Consider the following 20896-nt stretch of genomic DNA (forward strand, 5'->3'; position numbering starts at 1 on the left):
TTATCCACAAAGTGATTACAAATAAATATTCAACAATCCCTCATTTAAAAGAATTAGAGAGTGCACCTAAAAGGTCACAGTGTTGCTTGTTATTATTAACTATGAATTAATGGGATACACAGCAGAGACAATTTGCAATACAGATATTTTTCCATCTCTACCAACCATAAAGCAGAGAAAAAAGTACCGACTAAAGAGTTAATCAAAGCTACCAACTTTTCTAAGCACTTCTAAGCTGTATACTGGCTGTTAAGCTCTGACCTTCTGACTAAAGGTTTTCATTTCCAGACAGATTTGGCCTGAGATTTGCTTTAAATGAGTTTCAAATTACCGTCAGTAGCTGAAGCTAGCCATTATGACTCAGCAGAGTCATCTTTTCAGGACATACAATATTGACTGATAAAATCTACTGCTGACACTTCTCAGAGTTGACTAAATCAGTGCTGACAATTCTCAGAGTTCTGCAGTCGTAAAAATAATGTTTTTCTTGTCTTAAAGGTGCACTCAGTGAGAGAGGGTGTCAGCACCCATAAAGTAAAATGCTCCATGTAAAATAAAACTGCTTGTATTCTGATATGACTGGAGTCATTATCTCATGTGAGCGTATTTCAGTTTTTTTTTTTCAAACGTATTATTAGTTTCTTTGTGTAAAACTGATTTTAAAGAAGGCACCAATTTAAATGGTCTCTGTTGTTTTGTTTCACATGTCCTAAGAAACATTTTGCTCTCTGAAAAAAAGAGAAAGATGATGGTGACAGTAAATCAGCAGTTAGAATTAAAACAAGGTTATCGTTTTAGAGTGTGGCTGTGAGAGGAAGAAGCTTCTGGTTTCCTCAGAGTCCAGACACATAATGGAGGCAGGCCATCTATCTCTTTCTCTCTCAGTTAAGCAAATCTGCTGTGTAATTTCATCTCAGCAAAGTGGGGCATTACACACATACAGTGAGGTCCAAAAGTCTGATAACAAAATTATTCTATATTTTAAATACAGTTTTATGTTTACTATATATAATAATATCAGTGTAACAATTACATACAATATATATACAAAATAAAAGCAAATAACAAATATACAATAACAGCACTAGGCACAGGGCACTTCCTGAATGTGCAAAACATCACAAACATGAGTCACTGCTCAGCATTTGGGAATTTGTAGGTTTTTCTGTAGAACACTAATTGATCCTCATGCTTTGGTTTGAGATGCTTCTTTTAGCTGTGACCACATCTCCTGCAGTGGAGAAAACCCGCTCTGTAGACACGCCGAGAGAGAAGGGGAAATGTGACCTTATGGAACCGCCACCAGTTCAAAGGATCATCGGTGAGCGGCAGAGATGGGGCATTACAGTGTATCTCCATTTCTTCCTCAGCCCTAGCATAGGGGGTCTTGGTTTCTACTGTGCCTTCAGTGCCAGTGAAAGACTGTCCCAGCAAACTCACAAGCAGCGATGAGGCCTTTTGTTTGGGAGCAGAGGGGCTGTCCTCCATGGGTGAATCTTCTTCCAGAGTTTCTGTTCCCCCAGGCGCTTCATCCACTTTTGTCCTCCTAGTTGTATAAACATTATGTGTTTGAACAAAATAATACAAAATAGCATTAAACTAGCAGACAGTGTACTCTGTGGATAACAGTATTTATTAAAATCTAATTAATAAAGTTTTTTTACTCATTGTAGCTACTTTTAATATTATGTGTATTTTACGTTTGTTTGTTTTATCTCCAATCTCTCCTCCTCTGTGATGAAAGGCATTCCCTCAAAATGGGGATCCAGGGCAGAGGCTGTATGAAGGATCTTCTTCTCTGCCTCACTGCTGTACCTCTTCAAGAGATCGGTTTTGATTGAATTCTTGATCTCATGGATCATGGGTGAGTCTCCAATGGTGTCTGACATATTCTGGAGGAGTTGCGCATTTAGAGGAGCAATGAGAGACATTGTTGGATTGCGCTCTTCTGACATCAGTGTGGTCGCATCCTTCATAGGCTTTAATGCCCTCACTACATCATCTGCATTTGCCACATCTGTTTCAGTGAGAGTGTACAGGTCTGACTCTCCTTTTCTGACTTCTGGACACAGCAAGGTGGCACAGATTGCAGGCTGTTGTTCCAAGAACCTCTCGACCATGTCGTATGGGCTGTTCCACCTAGTTGCAACATCAGTTATCAGCCTATGATTTTTCAGGCCTAGACATTGCTGTTTTACTTTCAGACAGTGGCTCGCTGTGGTGCTGCAGTGGAAGAATGTTGATATTCGTCTGACTCTTCCCAGAAGCCTGGAGAGCATGGCCACTTTAAGTGCCAGCTGGGACATGAGATTCAGCATATGCGCAAAACATTTTACATGAGGGAATTTTCCCACTTGAGCTGCAACGATCATGTTCGACGCATTGTCTGTCACAAGCACTACATCTTTATCTGATAGCTGCCATTCCTCCATGACATGAGACAGTAGCTCCGCCAGATGAGCACCCGTGTGAGACTCTCGTTTGCAGCACATGTGACATAATCTGAAAGTCCAAGCTAACGTAATGTGCCGTTATTGTAACATAAGACTCTGTCATGAACAAAGTCCAGGAATAACATGTTATTACTACATGATCAGCTTGGCTTATTGACGCCATTACTTGGGCTTTGGTTTCGTGGTAGAGTTCAGGTATAACCTTTTCAGTAAAGTGGCTGCATGACAGGAGCTTATAACGCGGCTCCAGCGTCTTCAAAAGGTGGCGAAACCCTGGGTTGTCCACCACAGAATAAGGCTGTATATCCTTTGCTATGATAGCTGCCACAGATCTGGTTATTATCTTCCCTTTCTCCGAGTTGGGTGGCAAAGTTGATATCGTTTGATGGTGAAAACGGCTAATGTGGTTTCTTAAGTTAGTGGTATTCCCTACCACTAACTTAAGACAAAAGTGACCTTTTAGGTGCACTCTCTAATTCTTTTAAATGAGGGATTGTTGAATATTTATTTGTAATCACTTTGTGGATAAGGTTGCTTGTTGATTATATGACTTACTAATGAAAGGTCACCTTGCCATCAAATGTCAGTGCCATTAAGTGTCAGTATTTTGCATATATTATTCTTAATAACTGTGGTGTGAAGTCAATACGAAAAGCATAATTTATACTTCTTGTTACACAGTACCTTTTGAGCTCTGTGAGTAAGTTTGTCTATATCAGAGGTCCAGAAATATGCTCTGGTCATGTTCAGCACTTAAACTATTCATTTTAACTCATTAACATAATGGCAAGAAAATAAACAGGATGGAAATAAAAGTTATTGCTCAGTCTTACAAAAACACTAATGTGGGTACGTGCATATAATATATTGACACACCTCTTCCTATTACTAATGCATTTTAGCATTAGATGTATGACCTTGAAAGACTGCAATAAAAGCATTGTAGGTACTTATGCTGAGAAAGTAATGCATCTTTTATAAGATCTGCAAGAGAGGGAGAGAGAGAGAGAGAGAGAGAGAGAGAGAGAGAGAGAGAGTGAGAGAGAGAGAGAGAGAGTGAAAGATAATGGAATAAGTAAAGAATAAACGGGTTGGGGGGGTCAGGTCAAAACAGGACAAGATACTCTGTAACCTTTCAAATGCAAGTGCTTCTCCATATAAGGATCAGATTCAAGACACTACAAGTACTATTACATTATCAGTGGACTTCACATATGCAAGGATAGAACATTAGGGTGAATGAGCTTATCTTGTAAAATAGACTTTGAATTTGAAGGTTCGGTAATTTATGTGCTGTGAACAAGACAGCAGAGTACTTTAGGTACTAATAAAGAACTGAGAGTTAGTACTTCCATTTAGAGAGTTTCCACTGCTGATGTTAAAGCAATTCAATCCTAATTCCTCTGGTAGTTACATGGACTGAACAAAAAGTAATGGAGGAGTTCAGGAGTGTGCTTTACAGAAAAACAGATAGGGTTAGGAGGGAGCTATGGTGCTGATGGCAGGAGAAAGTTTACAGGGAGGTAATGGATTTTGGCCTGTACAGGTTGCGCAGTCCTGTCTCTGAGAATGACCATCATAAGGAAGTACTTGTGGTAAAGAGCCCATATGGGACCAAGAGAAGTAGTTGGATGTACAGTGGGACCCAAAAGTCTGAGACCACTCGTGATGCTTCTATTTTTCTATTTTTAATTTCCTGTTCTATAGTAAACTTTTTTGATTCTGTTGTAGAAAAGATTCAATTTTTTTGTTCTCCCATTTTCTCCCCAATTTGGAATGCCCCATTCCAATGCACTCTAAGTCCTCATGGTGGCATACTGACTCTCCTCAATACGGTTGACGGAGGATGAATCTCAGTTGCCTCCAAGTCTGAGACCATCAGTCCATGCATCTTATCACGTGGCTTGTTGAGTGCGTTACCGTGGAGACAGCGCGTGAGGAGGCCCACAGCATTCTCCGGGGCATCCACGCACAACTCACCACGCACCCCACAGAGAGCGACAACCACACATTATAGCGACCATGAGGAGGTTGCTCCATGTGCCTTTACCCTCCCTAGCAAACGGACCAATTTGGTTGCTTAGGAGACTTACTCAGCATGCCCTTGATTCAAACTCGTGTATGTCTCCAGGGGAGGAAGTCAGCATCAGAAATGCTACTATTTTTAATTATTTTCTATTTTCAAACAGGATGAAAGTTCCAAACATCATCTGCAGCCTGAAACTGAACTTTTGGTCAGATTTTAGGAGGGAATGCACTTAGAGAGCTATAGGATGTCCCCTTGCTCCCCGTTATGACTTAAGTAGTAAATGACTTAACCTCCAGTGAGCTGTCTGTATGCACTGGTCTCAGACATTTTCAAAATGCATCTTATTTTCACCCGTATATAGCCTCTGAAAGCAACATTTTCCAGCTTTTGGATGAACCCATCGATTCACAATGTGAAAATGCACAGTAAATATAGGATATTTTAAAGGAAACTTAGCATACTGTCCATGTACGTGGTTATTGTGTGTAACAGCATGCTTTTTTGCAATAAATATAAATACATTTAGCTCAAATTTGAAAAATGGCATATTGGATGAAACTAGAGACTTTTGCCTCAAACAAGTTTAAGTTGCGTAACAATTTCTTTTTTCTGCTAACTTCATGTGATTTTATTTCACACTTCTGAAAATCTTAGGCAGTTGCTCTTATCTGTCAGGTTTGTTGATAGAGGTGTCCTGAGGCCTGCCCCTGCTGCTATCTGTACCTGCCAGTGTAAACCTGTTTTCTGGCTTCTACACGGAGCCATTAGCCAATGGAGTGGAAAGCAGAACTCCATGGTGAGAGTGACAATGACCACTTACGCTGAGTGAACACCTTGATAGACTGCTCTACCTCTGTACTTACTCACTCAGTTGTTGCCTCTTGCCATCTCTCTTATGGTTCGATGGAAAAAGTAATCAGATCACATAGTATTATCACAGCTCTGGCTACGTCTGTGGCTCTGATATCAAGCTTCACCCTCTCTGTCTCCTCTCGGCCCCTGGTGGGTTTCAACTTTCTCCTCCTGAAAGCTTTACTCAGTAATGCTGGTGGACTTAGTTGCCCTCAATCTTTGCCTCTTTACTACAGTGCCTCTGTGCCACATGCATAATTCAATGGATTTTTCTCAAGTGAAGGATAAGCTCACCTTGGTACAATGGTGTTTGCTGGACAGAGCACTTGTGTTTCTCTTCAGGGAAAGAACATACTTTCTGAGATCAAACTTTATTGAGCTTGTCACTCATGCTCTCTAGATGCGTAAACAAGAGCTTTCTCGCATCAGACCACAGCAAAGAGCACTGAAGAATCCTGAGGGGTTGCTTAAAAGGCAAAGCAATGAAAATGGACAACAACATGGACGTCACATATGGACTATGAGTCAACAGGGCACCTTGCTAATGGAAAATGGAGACCAGGAACATTCTATTTTCATACTCTGAAGAGAACCAAGGCACACAAAAAATCTCTCCACCTTAAGAAGCTCAAAAACAATTAGAAAAATAAAGTTTGTCAAGACCAGCCTTGAAGTTGGCTTGACAAAGCCTGAGTTAAAAGGTTAAACAGTTCTACAAGATTGAAGATAGAAGGTTTTACAGGCCCAGATACAGAAAAGCAGTCAGATAGATAGATAGATAGATAGATAGATAGATAGATAGATGGATAGATAGATAGATAGATAGATAGATAGATAGATAGATAGATAGATAGATAGATAGATAGATAGATAGATAGATAGATAGATTAACCAACTGATGGATGGATGGATGGATGGGTATATTTGTGTGTGACAGTTTTGACAGTTGGAGTTTCTAATTGTTCTTTGACATTCTTTTGACCCATTTTAAAAGTCTGTCAATGTAGGATTTGGGGTATTTTTTCACCAATTTAAACTTCTGTTACGGGAAAACTGTAAGTCCGATCAGTTAAAAAAGATAAAGCTTACAAAGTCAGCACAGTCTGATGGTCTGTGCGAAGTTTGGTGGATGTAGCTTGAAAGCTTAAGTAGTAGTTAACGGTAGAATTTGTCATTTTAGGTACATCCCAAACCGCACACGTTTTGTTGTGTAATTAGTGCATGTTTTGTTTTTTTTTCAAAAATGCAACAAAAAGAAGTGTACTACGAGACGACAGATGATGTACTTCTTCAATCGACAAAATGGAGTGTGGAATGTTGGACATTTCATGCACTCAGCACCTACGGCTTGACGTGCCTCGTGGAATGGGAGTTACCTGGTTGCAATGCTGGTCTGACAAAACAATTGTAAATATTGTAGAATGTGGCAACATCTTACAAATGTGAGTTGGATGTTTTACCGTCACCCCAGGATGTGTGAATATTCTCATCAATTTTAGATATGTGTTGAACTGAGTGGCACCATATCACTTCCATCAGCTGTTAAACAGCGAATGCTTCTGTGTAGTAAAAAAGGGTGTTCCATTTGGAATGGTATTACATTTTGAAAGTTAATACATTACATTGCTGAGTGCATAGTGCATTCTGTAAGTGTATAGTGTGTCATTTGGGACACAGCTTTTGGTTAGAGATTTTGGAAAAATCCTAAACCGAGTTTGTAAAATAATAGCATGTTTGCCTTGTCAAGCCAACCTAATAAAGAGACAGACAGCGGTGGAGGGCAGCACTCTTGTGACTTCAAAACACAGCCTAGAACAATGCCAGCATTTTGGTTCTCTCCTTCACTTTCAATTACTGCAATTTGCACTAAATCATTTAATTTGTTGGGGGTATTACTGGGGGCATGTGGGAAACTAAGGGGACAGATTCATTAATGATGTCATGAGTGAAGAAATTGATTTACATTAATCTTTTGAGAGTGAAATTTAATGGAGCTCTATTCTCTTCAATATTCTCTCATTTGGGAAATGGCAAACATGCGACAGTTTAAGTAATGGGAAATATTATCTGCTTTCTGATTATATTGGCTTTTTCCAATGTTGTTGTTGTTCCTCATCCTGCACTTAATAGCCAAAATAGCCCTTTTACCTTCTAGTAACAGCCAATTAAATCTAATTATGCAGGTCTCTATGACAGACACAGAGAACAGTTGGAGATGAACATTCATTAGGTCGCTCTCCTAATCCAGATGTGCAACATTATGATACCGTTAGGTGGTGAAAAGCATATAATCTTGATTCAAAGTAGGACTGCAAGGATGTGCAGAAACAACCTATACAAAAATCTGAGTGAGATGTAAATTAAACAAGATGAAAACAAAGTTAAAAAGGGTAAAAAGTTGAAAGCATATTTGGTACGTGTTTATATTTAAAATGGCCAAAGATTAAAAGTGAGAGGAAATTATTTTGAATATCCTGACACCCTTTTAAACCAAGTAGTTTCCAAATGGCAATTTGGAGCCAATAAGCAATTCGCATTTAGGACAAGATGAAGTCTGCATGCAACCCAAACCCCTTACATATTTTTTTTTATAAAAACAAACACACAAAAAACAAACAAACAAACAAACAAAAAAACTTTCATACTGGAATATGCAGTTGTTCAAACCACTGAAGCGTTACTATTTAATTAACAAAGGGGTTTTGGGCCATGTGCTCCGGGCTTATGCTGTTAGTTAATTACTGTGAGGTTAATTTTCAGAGTTTATATGCCATTGTTCTGGTCCAGTTGACACTTTCCCCAAGCCTCATGCAAAGCAAGTCACATCAATTTCTAATGTAATGATAAGCATTTGCTTCCATTAACACACTTTGGAAAATTCTCAAATCATGCTGGATTACATGGATCATCAGGTTTTGCACAAACTTGTGGATTCCATGCCAACTTAAGTACATGCTTGTCATAAAAGCAAAAGGGGAACATGCCACATACTAAGAAATTATGAAATACATATTTTCACAACAATTGTTATGCTGATAATATAATTTATTATTTTTAATCAAATTAGAAATGAATGCAAAATATTTGTACTTGGTCTCACTCTTTTGGACCCCACTGTAGTTTATTAATCATTACGCAAACTGGTCAAAACTGCCTGTGTGCAATCTGAAATAAATTACACGTGACATCAGTGCATTTGGATCATGATTTATTACTCTAAAAGGTATCTTAAGCAAACAGGATTTCCCACAATGGTAGTTCATTGTCAAAGAAATGGGACAATATTCAAGGGAATAAAAGCTTTTTACAAGGATGTATGTCCATGGGGTTCTTGTGATGGGTCACAGAATACCATGTGCTAAAACATCACAGAGCCGTCAACAGCAATCTGACCGCTGTCACTGTCACCAACCTCCATGAGGCTGACGAACGACCATGTCAACTCGGCAAATTAAATTTCTCACGGGAAGGTAAGAAACCCTTACCTAAAAATACCAATGGTGTGCTATGCTATAGCTAAAGGAAACTGTGTGTAGAACATTCATCATCATCAGATTTGATGAGCTCTAGTGCTTGGGCTGGATTTGATTGATTGGAGCATATGTAATGCCTGCAAGGAAGGAGACCAAAGTAAGCTTGGGTGTGTCGCCATAAAGAGATTATAATACTTGCAGTTTTATAATAAAACTGAGTATTCTAAAACTTAGTTTTAGAATAACTAAGTTAGGATGACTACAATTTGTGCAGTAAATGATTAGGACACTTAGGAATTTAAACTGACTACAACTCTAGAAGACTTGCTCACATGACACAGCAGTCGAAGCGTCTCAAAGTTGAGTCTCAAAAAGTTAGCCTTTGTTTCAATTGGTTGGAGTAAAATATCCACTTCATTCAGCACTCTTTTTGTTCTCTGTGCTCTGAAGTGTCCCGGAGCACCGTTTTGCTAACCTGTTTGGCCAATTCACAGAAAAAATTCAAAAGGATGTTTAATTTGTAAATCTAGGATCACTCATTCTAATTTGAAACAGCCGACAGAAATACGGGATGCATGTCATGATGGCTGAAATATTCTCAGGTTAGTCCAAGCACTCATGGTACACACCTTATGCACCACCTTACAGATGCAGGCACCATTGACTACAACACTACAACAGTGCTACAGAAAAAAAGCTAGCAACACTACATATGCTTTACACTCCAACTGATTATTTGGGACCCACTTTATTTTAGGTGGCCTTAACTACTATGTTATTATGTACATACATGTTGTTGCATTGTAATTACATTTAAAGCACTTGCATTTAATTACATTTGCAGTTACAATGTTAACTTTACCCCTAACCAAACCCTTACCCAAAACCTAACTCTAACCCCTAATCCTAACCCTAACCCTCCCTTTCTCCTAAACCTACCCGTACCTCAACCTCAGTAGCAGCAAATGTGGGAATTTTGCAGAACAACATGTAGTTATACAGTAAATACTTAGTCTTGTATGTATTTAATGTTAGTACATAGTAGTTAAGGGCACCTAATATGAAGTGTGACCATTATTTGCTTCCCAATATTTGCTAAAACTAAAATTCAGTCACAAACAATGTCAAGGGATTTCCAGAGCACAGAACTTTAAATTGAGGTTTTAAAATGTGAGTCACAAACACCTCTGCATCTCTACTGTGCCACTAATATACCTGACACACTCATAACCAAGTCTAAGTCTGCCTGGCATCTGATTGATGTATGACCAGGAGGCCTCATGACAACTCATTGCAAGCCTTTTATCACTATCAGTTCATTTTCTTTCCAGTGCCAATTTTTATTCCCACAAAAGCAATACATTCAAAAATGTAAGTAACCAAATATTTAAGATTGAGGAGAAACAAATGTAAAAATGTTAGAATCAGTCATCGGAAATCCTAAATCAAATGATCAACCTCTTTTCTGAATATCAGTATCCCCCTAAATGTCTATGGTTTTTCTGGCCTTGAATTAATTTAAAGATTTACGTTTTACATTTACCAGCATGAACGTCAACTATGCATTTTGATTTCTTGGTTTGGAAACTAATTGAATGGAAGTTACAATAACAGCATTTTATATTCATTTTCAAATTTATAACATTTGTAACCCATTTAAAGGTATAGTTCACACAAAAATGAAAATTCTCTCATCATTTACTCACTGTATGCCATCCTAGATATGTATGACTTTCTTTCTTCTGCTGAACACAAACAAAGTTTTGCAGAATCTCAGCTCTGTAGGTCCAGACAATGCAAGTGAATGGTGGCTAGAACTTTGATGATCCAAAAAAACATTAAGGGCATCATAAAAGTAATCCATAAGACTCCAGTGGTTAAATGCATATCTTCTGAAGAGATATGATAGGTGTGGGTGAGAAACAGATCAATATTTTACTATAAAAAAGTCTTTTTTTCTTTCACATTCTTCGTGCACCACCTACTGGGCATAAAGGAGAATTTATAATAAAAAAGGACTTAAATATTGATCTGTTTTGTACCCACACCTATCATATCTCTTTACATGTTCACTGGAGATGTATTACTTTTCTGCTGTCTTCATCTCCTTCGAAACTTCAAGGGTTTGGTCACCATTTACTAGCATTGTATGGACCTACAGAGCTGATATATTCTTCTAAAAATATTTGTTTATATTCAATAGAAGAAAGAAAGTCATACACATCTGGGGTGGCAGGAGGGTGAGTAAATGGTAACACTTTACAATAAGGTTACATTCGTATACATTAGTTAATGCATTATGTATCACAAACTAACAATGAACAATATATTTTGTACAACTTTAAATAATCTTGGTTAATGCTAGTTTATAACAATACAATTGTTCATTGTTAGTTCATAGTGCATTAACTAATGTTAACATATAAAACATTTGATTTAAAAAAAGTATTACTATATGTTGAAATGATAAAATATTAATAAATACTGATGAGGTGTTGTTAATTTTAGCTAATGTTGTTAACTAATGTTAACAAATGGAATCTGTTACTGAGTAAATTCTGAGATCATTTTTATTTTTAGGTCAACTATCCCTTTAAACTCTTCAATCTTCTTTTTTATTGTCACATCACTAACAAAAGCACCAAAAATGGTCTATCATGGTGTTTTTGGACATTAGTTCACACAGATACAGTTCCACAGTAGTAACATGGTATTGTTTCTTGCCTTGAAGTGTTATGTAAATACCATTGTACATGGTTCTGAATATTATCATCTGATACCATCACTGCCAAAGTATTGTTTAGTAAGTGAACTCTATTGCATGTTTTCCCTTAATTTATTTTTCCCAAAGTTTTGATAGCCTTAATGTAATATGCTTAAACTATAACAGCAAAACACTCCATTTCATGCAGAAATGTCATCTCTTGCTGTTCTAAATTTAACAAATCCACAGGGCTTAAAACCACAATCAAAGTCAATGCAATCTCTCCAAAACCACTTGAGGCTCCATTGTAGAGGGACCAATGACTGTGCTCAGAGACAGAGTAGCAGAGAAGTATGATTTTTTTATAATGAGATGAGAGAACCGGCAACAACTGGCAGAGGTGACTGCTGCCTCAACACACCTGTGCCCCACATGACAAGTTTCATCAGTTTCTATTGACCAAGTTTAATTGGCTCCAGTGGACAAGCAGGAGTTGGGGAGAGAGAAAGGGACACTTCTGTATTTATTGATCCAGCTACTTAAAAAGTACAAAAAAAGTACATCTCAACTCTCCATAAAAAAACAAGATAAAAAAAGACAGATCTATTGGTTTCGAAATAGATCTTAGTGATGATTTATCACAGAACTCAAGTTAAGAATTATCCTTTAATTTTCAGGGACATATCTTTGCTCTTTTTGGTTGAATAAGCTGAGATGAGTTGACTTAGGGTGAATCTGTGATTCAGTGGCTAAATTGCATTCCCTGGGCACTCGCATTGCACTGTGTGCACGCAAAATGGCAACTCCACGATAATAATGTGCCCAGAGATGACAAGAGAGAGTTAATTAGGTTTGCTCTCTCTCTTAGGGTGCATATATTAAGAGGAATCGTAAATTAACAGACTTATTGTGTCTTAGTTGCAGCTGGTGAGTAGAAATCTAAACCTCAATTATGGCCTCTGTGCCTTACCTTGGTGATCACCATTCAGGCATCATACAGACAAAACTAAAGGTCACGTATTCCATCAAAAACAACAAAGAAATGCATGAGGGTGAAGAGACAGTCTAAGATTTCTGGAGCATCAGCCAGTTTTAGAATGCAAAACTGGGTTACCATAGTGATTATCTACTGAGCATCACATCATGAAGGTTGCCTAGGTAGGCATGTAATACTAACCACATTCTAAATACAGGCTGACTTGAATTTTTCTGCCACAATCTTACTAATAGGATGTTTTGGAAAAGAATTTCATACACAAAATTAATTTTAGATTTATGCAACTGTTCTCTGTTTCGCTACCATAAGACTCTAATTAACAAGATACTTCTTCTTTGTTGACATGATATCCATTTAGTAGCTTATTATAATATAATTTTGCATATGAACAAATCGAGCGCTTATCAGAGGATCATAATGCGCTTGCACAATGCTGCCCTCTGGTGTATGTTTTGTATATTTAAACAACTACAAATCAGTGATTATAGACAATGCAATAGAGAACTTCAAAAACAAAACATTCTAGTGACCCGATCTCCATTTTTGCAAATAAATCAAATAGTGATCAATGTATGACCGTTTTACAAATGAATGTTAAAGCAATATTCCTTGTTCAATACAAGCTCAAGTTTGCCCCTCCTTTTCTTAAAAAAAAAAAAAAAAAAGGGGTAACATTGAGGCACTTACAATGGAAGTGAATGAGGGTTAATGTTAAAATACTTACAGCCAATTTTACAACTTCAATGCCATGGTGATGTAGTCAACAAACCCTAAAATGACGATTTCAACAACTTTACAGTTCAAATAATACACGAGGTTCAACAGAATTAATGTAAGCTCTACAAATTGGCCCCATTCACTTCCATTGTAAGTGCCTCCCTGTAACTTCGACTTTTGCTTTTTTTTTTTTTTTAAAGAAAAAGGAGGGATGAGTCTAAATAAATTTTTGTGATAATCATCATTATTCCACAAATGCTGTGGATTGAGCTTAACTTGTATTGAAACTGGCATATTCCTTTAATAGATTATTTAATGCAACTACAAATCACAAGGAAAAGCACAGATGTAACACAATGCAATATTTTATACATATATATATTTATATATACATTGTTTTTTTATTATGTTATTTTTTTTTTTTTAAATGACCTTATCAGCCAATGCCATTATCAGACAGATAAATACATTAATTTTAACAAGACAAAAAGTAATGCATTTACAATCAAGCCACATCAGCTGGGTCGACTGGGAATCCTGTCAGGATACTGTAATATTCTCACAACATATTGTATCCAAATAATCTGCAATTATTAGCAGTTTTGTTTACAACAACAATTACATTTTATAATTCTGAAAAACATTTAGCAGCAATAGGACTTGGGTAGGAAATATGTCAAAGTAGTGTTTCATTAATAAATCATCTAAAAAAGGAAAATGAGAAACAACAACAGAAACAAAAGTGTTTCTTCATCATCATCATCATCATCATCATCATCATCATTATCATCACAGTTTTATTCTTAATGTTCAAGCATACAGGCAATTCTTTAAATACAATGATACTTCATCTTTACTTTGGCAACAAATAAAATAGTTATGAAATATTTTATTATTGTTTCAGATTCCCATCAATGTCTTAGGCTGAACTGAAGCACTACACCAAAATGGCATCTAGAACGAGTCACTTCCAATTCTGTCCTCCTCCATCTGAGACCTGGCCTTCTTTTTTCAGCAGCAGGATGTGTTCAGCAAACTCTCTAACAGCCCCTTGACCAGCAGCTCTATGGCAGGAGTATTTTGCAGCGTTGAGCGCCACCACAGGTGCATCCAGGGGTACTGCGCTTATCCCTGCAAGAATCAGGCATTCCACATCTGGCTCATCGTTCCCTGATACAATGAGAGACAGAAGAGACAAGAATGAAACGAGCAGGACTGCCTTTGAGAAAGCTTTCTGTCTTTTAAGGATATGAACATTTGAAATTAAGTCATTAAGACTTTTTTATTTATATATACACTCACCTAAGTAAGCTACCTCTTTCCACTCCAGATTTTTCTCCTCCATCAGTTTCTTTACCTCCTTCAATTTGTAATCCACTCCCTGCAGGACTGGACAGGCCATTCTCTTGGAGAGTTTGTCAGCTAACGTCTTTGGTATAGAGTTTTCTTTGGAGGATATCAAAATAACCTACTGGGAGCAAGAGAAAAAACACTTATCACTGTAGCAAGACATATACATGTACAAATGGTAAAGATACAAATAAAATACAAGTGTTTCAACTGCTTTAGAGAAAAGTACTTAAATGCATTAATTTAATATAGCGCTCCTAAGAGGACAGGGTGGGAATTATTTTCTGAAATAGTTTTGTGTGCCTGTGCAATAGTTTGCAGTCCCTCACAATACGTTTTTCCTGCCCTTGCAATACATTTACAATGGTTTAAAAAAAGAAAACAATTATAATAAAATGCACCTCAATAGTCATAGTAAAAGCATAGTACTAACACAGTAAAACAAAATCTATGGTAATAAAAATCATAATGGTGTTTTTTATTTTTTAATATAGTAACCACAAGATTAACCATGGTTAATCTATAGTAAAACCATGGTTACTATATTGATACCGTACACTGTATTAAAACCATGGTTTAAATCAAAACAATAAAATAAAAAATAAGTTACAAATACTAGATAAATCATGGTTACTACAATATTACTATAGAAAAAAAACAAATTTTCTACCAAAAAACATGGTTTCTACAGCCTACAATATTGGTAGAACTTTATTATAAGGTTACATTTGTTTGTAAATGCATTAGTTATCATTAACAATAAACAAAATATTTTTTACGATGTTTCAGTCTTTGTTAATGCTAGTTAATAAATGTTTTTTCATGGTTACTGTTAGTTGATAGTACAATAACTAATGTTAACATATACAACTTTTGATTTAAAAAATAATTTCTTGAAATTAACATTAACAAAGATTAATAAATGCTGTAAAATTATTATTTATAGTTAGTTCATGTAAACTTATGTAGTTTATATGATGTAGTTTATATTTATATTTAATGTAAAAAAAAAATTAGTGTATACCACAATATTACTGTAGTAAAACCATAGGTAAAATATAGTATTTGCATAGTTAAACCAAGATACTCACATTTATTGCGAGGGAACGTAAAACGTATTGCGAGGGAAAGCAAAACTATATCAGAACAAATTCCCGCCCTGTGCTCTTATGAGTTCTGTAATTTAATGAAAAATCAAGTACAAATTAATTTTAATGGACTTTTATTGGACTGTCATTGAATGGCTTAGTTTTAAGTATCACAGTAGATCAGTTCCTGTGAAGACTGAAACAATTTGAATGATCAGAATTTCCACACAATTTACTCTATTGATTTTAAGCTTGACTTCGTGTACTGCTTTTGACCAGAGAAATCAGTCTCCATAGAGACCTCCAAAAATTGCCAGAGCCGACTATATTTCAAGTCGTCTCGGCGGGGCATTGGGTAAAGTTTTCAATAAGCAATAATCACGCCTCGGATAAACCTCATAGGCTACGATACTGCCACTGCGCAAAGATAAACCAGTCAGAGGAGAGGTCTGACTACTACTGTGCCTGAGCTCCAGTGATCATGAATGGTGTCAAAACAGCTCACTAAATATCACCAAAATGCACAACACTAGAAAAGCTCTTACAAATACCTGTATTTAAATGTGAATTTCTAATCAACTAGCGAATTTTTTAACAAGGTTTAGTTTAATTAAATGACAAGCTAAAGAGTTATCTCAGTTGCATGATGGGATATGAGGGGGTAGTTCCAAGGGAGTGGTCTATTGTTTTGTGGTGGCAGTGAGCTGGGGTGGGAGAGTTGTTATTTGTCACTGGGGAGGGTAACACTAGGTTGCTAAACAGCAGTTGTTTATATAACATATAATCACCTCCACTCCCTCTTTCATCAGCATTTTGATGCCAGCCTGGTCTCTGCTGTTGATGCACACCATCTCCTCATCACTTGCTGATATGTAGATCTGACCATCTGTAAAACATCCGGTCACGTTACAAAGCAGAAGCTTCACAACCTCTGGCTTGTCCTTACCGAAGTAACCATACCTGTATAATATACACACAAAGCTTGTTTGTATTTAAGAATCTTCAACTCTTCGCAACTTGCATATTTCCTGAAATGTGCATGAAGTTCCTTAGAACTTCATATTACAGAGTCCATGTTACACGTTAATGTAATTTAGTACAATAGTAGTAATGTGTAACCAGCAGCTGCACAAAATTAAATATATGCTTACTAATGTAATAACATGATCACTAATGCAAAGTCTGATTAAATTGTGTTTGCCATTTTTAAATGAGTTCTTTTGCGAGTGTTTTTTCACCTCAGCACTCTCTGTTCAGCAACAGGCCAGTCTATGTCAACATCAATATCCACACTGAACTCAGGCAACATCTCAAAATATGCCATCTTTCCACCCTAAAATTGAATAAAAAAATATATATATATATATATATATATAGAAAAATATAATAAAAAAAAAAATCAAATGAAAGGATTGCTGAAGGAAATGGAGAATATGCTTTCATGTCTATGTCAAGCTTTTTGGCAGCATATTATATGCATGTCATTTTGTGATTTGACCAAAATCTCTACCTGAAGAAGACCTCTTTCTATGAGGTCTTTGGTTGCAAAGTAAAAGGAGCCGTTTTCACACAGCTCTCCGGCCCAGTCCTGACAGCACAGCTTTCGAGCTGGGTCCAGGTTCAGAGGTTGAGTTCTAATATCCCCTGGAAGGAGAGAATGTACTGATAAATCGACATTAAATAAATTAAACTACAGGGCAAGAATATACTTTTGATCAAGACTGAAAACTAATCACTCACAAGTTTAAACTCAGACAAGTCTTAGTTCTGCATGCATACAGCCCTTTGCATGTGACCATGTTGCATTGAACTCAAAATTGGAATCTTTATAAATTACATTAGATCAAACCTCCTTTCTTGACCTCTTGCCATCTAAAGTGGTGTTGCCGGACAACAGAGAAGACAGATTCAAACCCTTGTTTGGTCATAAGCTCCAGGGCTTGTTTGAGATGATACGGGTGCAGGCATGGAGAAGTGGCCTGGATGTTACAGATGACATCAACATCTGTGACAGAACATAAGAGTAAAGTTAACCACACTACCTTTATTGGGTCTCATTTTGTAGTCTGAGTTGCAAAAACCATATATGCAAGGTATGAAATGCTTAGGGGCACCATCACCTCCAACAACAATTCTATGTATGACTTTCTTCTGCTTAACACAAATTAAGATTTTTAGGAGAATATCTCAGCTTTGTAGGTCCATACAATGCAAGTGAATGGTGACCAAAACAATAAATCTCCAAAAAACACAAAGGCAGAATAAAAGTGATCCATACGACTCCAGTGGTTTAATCAATGCCTTCTGAAGCATTCCAATTGATTTGTGGTGAGAAACAGACCAAAATATAACTCCTTTTTCACACACATCTTGACATTAGCAGCCCCCTTGGCGATCATGATTTCAAGCTTGATTTCACATCCGAGCGCCATTTAGCACTCTGTGCATGCGTCAAGCACTAGGACGTGCAATTGAACTTGAACTCATGATCATACCTCGAGACTACAGTGGCAAGATGTACAGTGAAAAAGGAGTTATTTGTCAACTTCATTGATCCATTTTTCTGGTTGCATTAACAATATGAATGGAAAGACAAAGTGGGTGAACCTACCTGGTATGCAGTCGAGAGATTCGAAAGGTGTGACAGCTTCTACATTTAACTTGGTATACATTATTTGACCTTTTTTCTATATTTTCCCCCCACTCTTAACAACTACAAGTTAAGCATATTTGGTGGCTGAGTGGACACACTTGTTTTACAAGCTATAGTTACACCCCTTACCAGTGTTGTCCAAGTTACTCCAAAAATTTGAAAAGTTTAACTACAAACTACTCAACGGCAAATTAGTTAAGCTAAGCTAAAAGCTACACTTCAGAAAAAGTAGCAAGTTACACTGCAAGCTACATTTACTAGAGTTTTCCCCCCCACTAAGGAATGTGACTGAAATAAAGGTCATTACGTCTGTTTCCAAGCCTGGTTCACCTGCGTTCCGTCTAGAGAACTCTTGAATCGTCTCCAGTGAACTTGAGGAGTCTTTGGACACCTCTGGGCACCTCCTGTGCACTTGGGCACCCCAAGCTTTTGCCACCCTCTCAATCCCATCATGATCCGTGGACACCCAAATACTGCATAAGCATCCAAAGGACAGAACATTTAATCACTTTCATACAGTACTGTCAATCAAGTGGCGTCATCACCACAGACACACATCCACTCACCTGTCAAAGACCTCAGAATCCAAGGCTGCCCTGATGACCCATCCGATAAGAGGAACACCTGCCAGCATCTTTATATTTTTCAGAGGGATCCCTTTGCTTCCTCCTCGGGCGAGAATGAGAGCAGCTATATGTCTTGAATCGTCTGAGTTGACTTTCCTTCGTTTTGAACTAGAATTATTTCCATGACTGTCTTCGTGCATTGCCCGTTTGTTGTCGAGTTTCTTTGCTGAGGCCAATTCTGTAACAAATCAATGGATATTAGTGTATTGCACAGGAAGAGAAAACCCCAAACGTATGGATAGAACAATTAGGCAATAAATGTCACTATTCCAAACACAAGCTGCACGGCTGCACAAATAAACCATACTCAAGGAAGTTATGGTACGCAGCCGTTTTCATATACATTTACCGTAAACCCCATCAACAACGCGCACACAATTTAAACTGAAAGCAACACTACATCGTTTATGACGATAATAAAACGCCAGAGCTGAATGACTGTTGAAATGTATGAATTAACGCAAATATATATTCGTCATATGTCACTTTTTGGAGGGAAAGAAAACGAGGCTGACAGACAGACATCGCCTATCAATCAATTCGAGAAAACGCATGCGCATTAGACAAACAGGCCTGAACAATTGTTTATAGCGCGATCTGCGTTAAAGAAGCATAATTTATGATACTATTGATGTCAGAGTTTACTGCTGATTTAAAAAAAAATAATAATTATCGTAATATTGACCAACGGTTTGGACATTTCGGTCATTCCCCATTCAAGTATATAGTAGCTGTACCTTTATGCTGCTTGTTTACATAGAAAATAGCTGCCCAGCCTACCCGAGATCGCTCCAAAGATGGCCAACGAGAGGACTGTTAGGGATGGGCGGATCGATCCTAAAGTATCGATACTTCGGATACTGAAGTTGCATTAAAAATATCGATCCTCACACAAAAATATCGATTCAAAATAATGTATCGATTTTTTTTTAACTAAGGACATTATTATTTGGTTACCACGAACAATAATGGATTAAATAAACAATAAGATTAAAGTACAATCAAATGGATTAGGCTATATTAGCAAATACTTGTGTAGGATGGGAACTGTTTCTTCTTCCGCTTAATAGAAAATCAGAGAAACAGCTTCTGGTGTGTAATCTAGGCATACACATACATTAGTCGTATTCCCTCAAATCTGTTTTAGGATTTTTCGTATGCCCATCTGAAATAATGATACGTGTGGCCGCAAGAACAACGAGATTTTGACCAGAAACTTTTTCAATCTACTAACGCGATACCGCAGCACGGTTGAGTGAATTGTGTTTTATTAGTAGTATTTAAAAAAAATTACAGATTCTCTCTAAACGCGCACAGAGATGCACTGGGGAGCACTAGCAAGACAGACAGTTCGACTAAGCTGATCCACCAATCCGAAGGTTCAATTCGGATGCTATTGGATAATTGTCAACCAATCATATTTGCCGTTTCAGTAAGGGGCGGGACAATTCTAGCGTCTTATACACAAGCGTCCCTGGAGAAACTATAATTTGCACTGCATTTTTATTTCCCTGCTAAACGTAAATATATATATTTATATACATTTAAATTTAACCTATGCAATTAAACTTTGTGAAAATACGGCATGTTATTGCACCCATGCTTGTTTTTGATGCTCTTTTGTTTCTTTTTATTTTACTGTGCCTTTTTCTTGTGATATTAAAAAAAGTTCAATTTCTTAAAAAAAACATACAATTTCACTCTACACAGAAAATCACACAAATAGTACACAAATAAAAAAATAACCATTAATTTGTATATAGGCTATATATGGTAATACAAGATAATGTGTTAATGTGAACATTATTATACTCATATTAGCAACAATGCTAAACAGTTTATTGTGTTTTATGAATTAGTTTATTAGTTAGAATAATAATAATGTATTAAACATTTTCATAGTAGCCTAATAAAAGGAACATTAATGACACCTATTAATTTAAATACAAATTAA

The 20896-nt window shown here is 36.9% G+C and overlaps 1 protein-coding gene and 1 non-coding gene across 2 annotated transcripts; both read right to left on the reverse strand.

The window, feature by feature from the left end:
- Nucleotides 1–13572: 13572 nt before the first annotated feature.
- Nucleotides 13573–19740, reverse strand: cmasa (cytidine monophosphate N-acetylneuraminic acid synthetase a). Its single transcript, XM_052118607.1, is given in 10 exon segments — nt 13573–14236; nt 14238–14395; nt 14528–14693; nt 16452–16623; nt 16902–16996; nt 17174–17307; nt 17513–17668; nt 18647–18789; nt 18883–19120; nt 19723–19740. Coding segments are annotated over 9 exon segments (1281 nt in total). The 5' UTR covers nt 19083–19120; nt 19723–19740; the 3' UTR covers nt 13573–14179.
- LOC127637845 (U4 spliceosomal RNA) lies at nt 15952–16092 on the reverse strand. Its single transcript, XR_007969785.1, has one exon. It is a non-coding gene; the product is annotated as a U4 spliceosomal RNA (small nuclear RNA).
- Nucleotides 19741–20896: the final 1156 nt, after the last annotated feature.

Source organism: Xyrauchen texanus, chromosome 45 (genome assembly GCF_025860055.1).
Source record: "Xyrauchen texanus isolate HMW12.3.18 chromosome 45, RBS_HiC_50CHRs, whole genome shotgun sequence".
Classification (NCBI taxonomy): Eukaryota; Metazoa; Chordata; class Actinopteri; order Cypriniformes; family Catostomidae; genus Xyrauchen; species Xyrauchen texanus.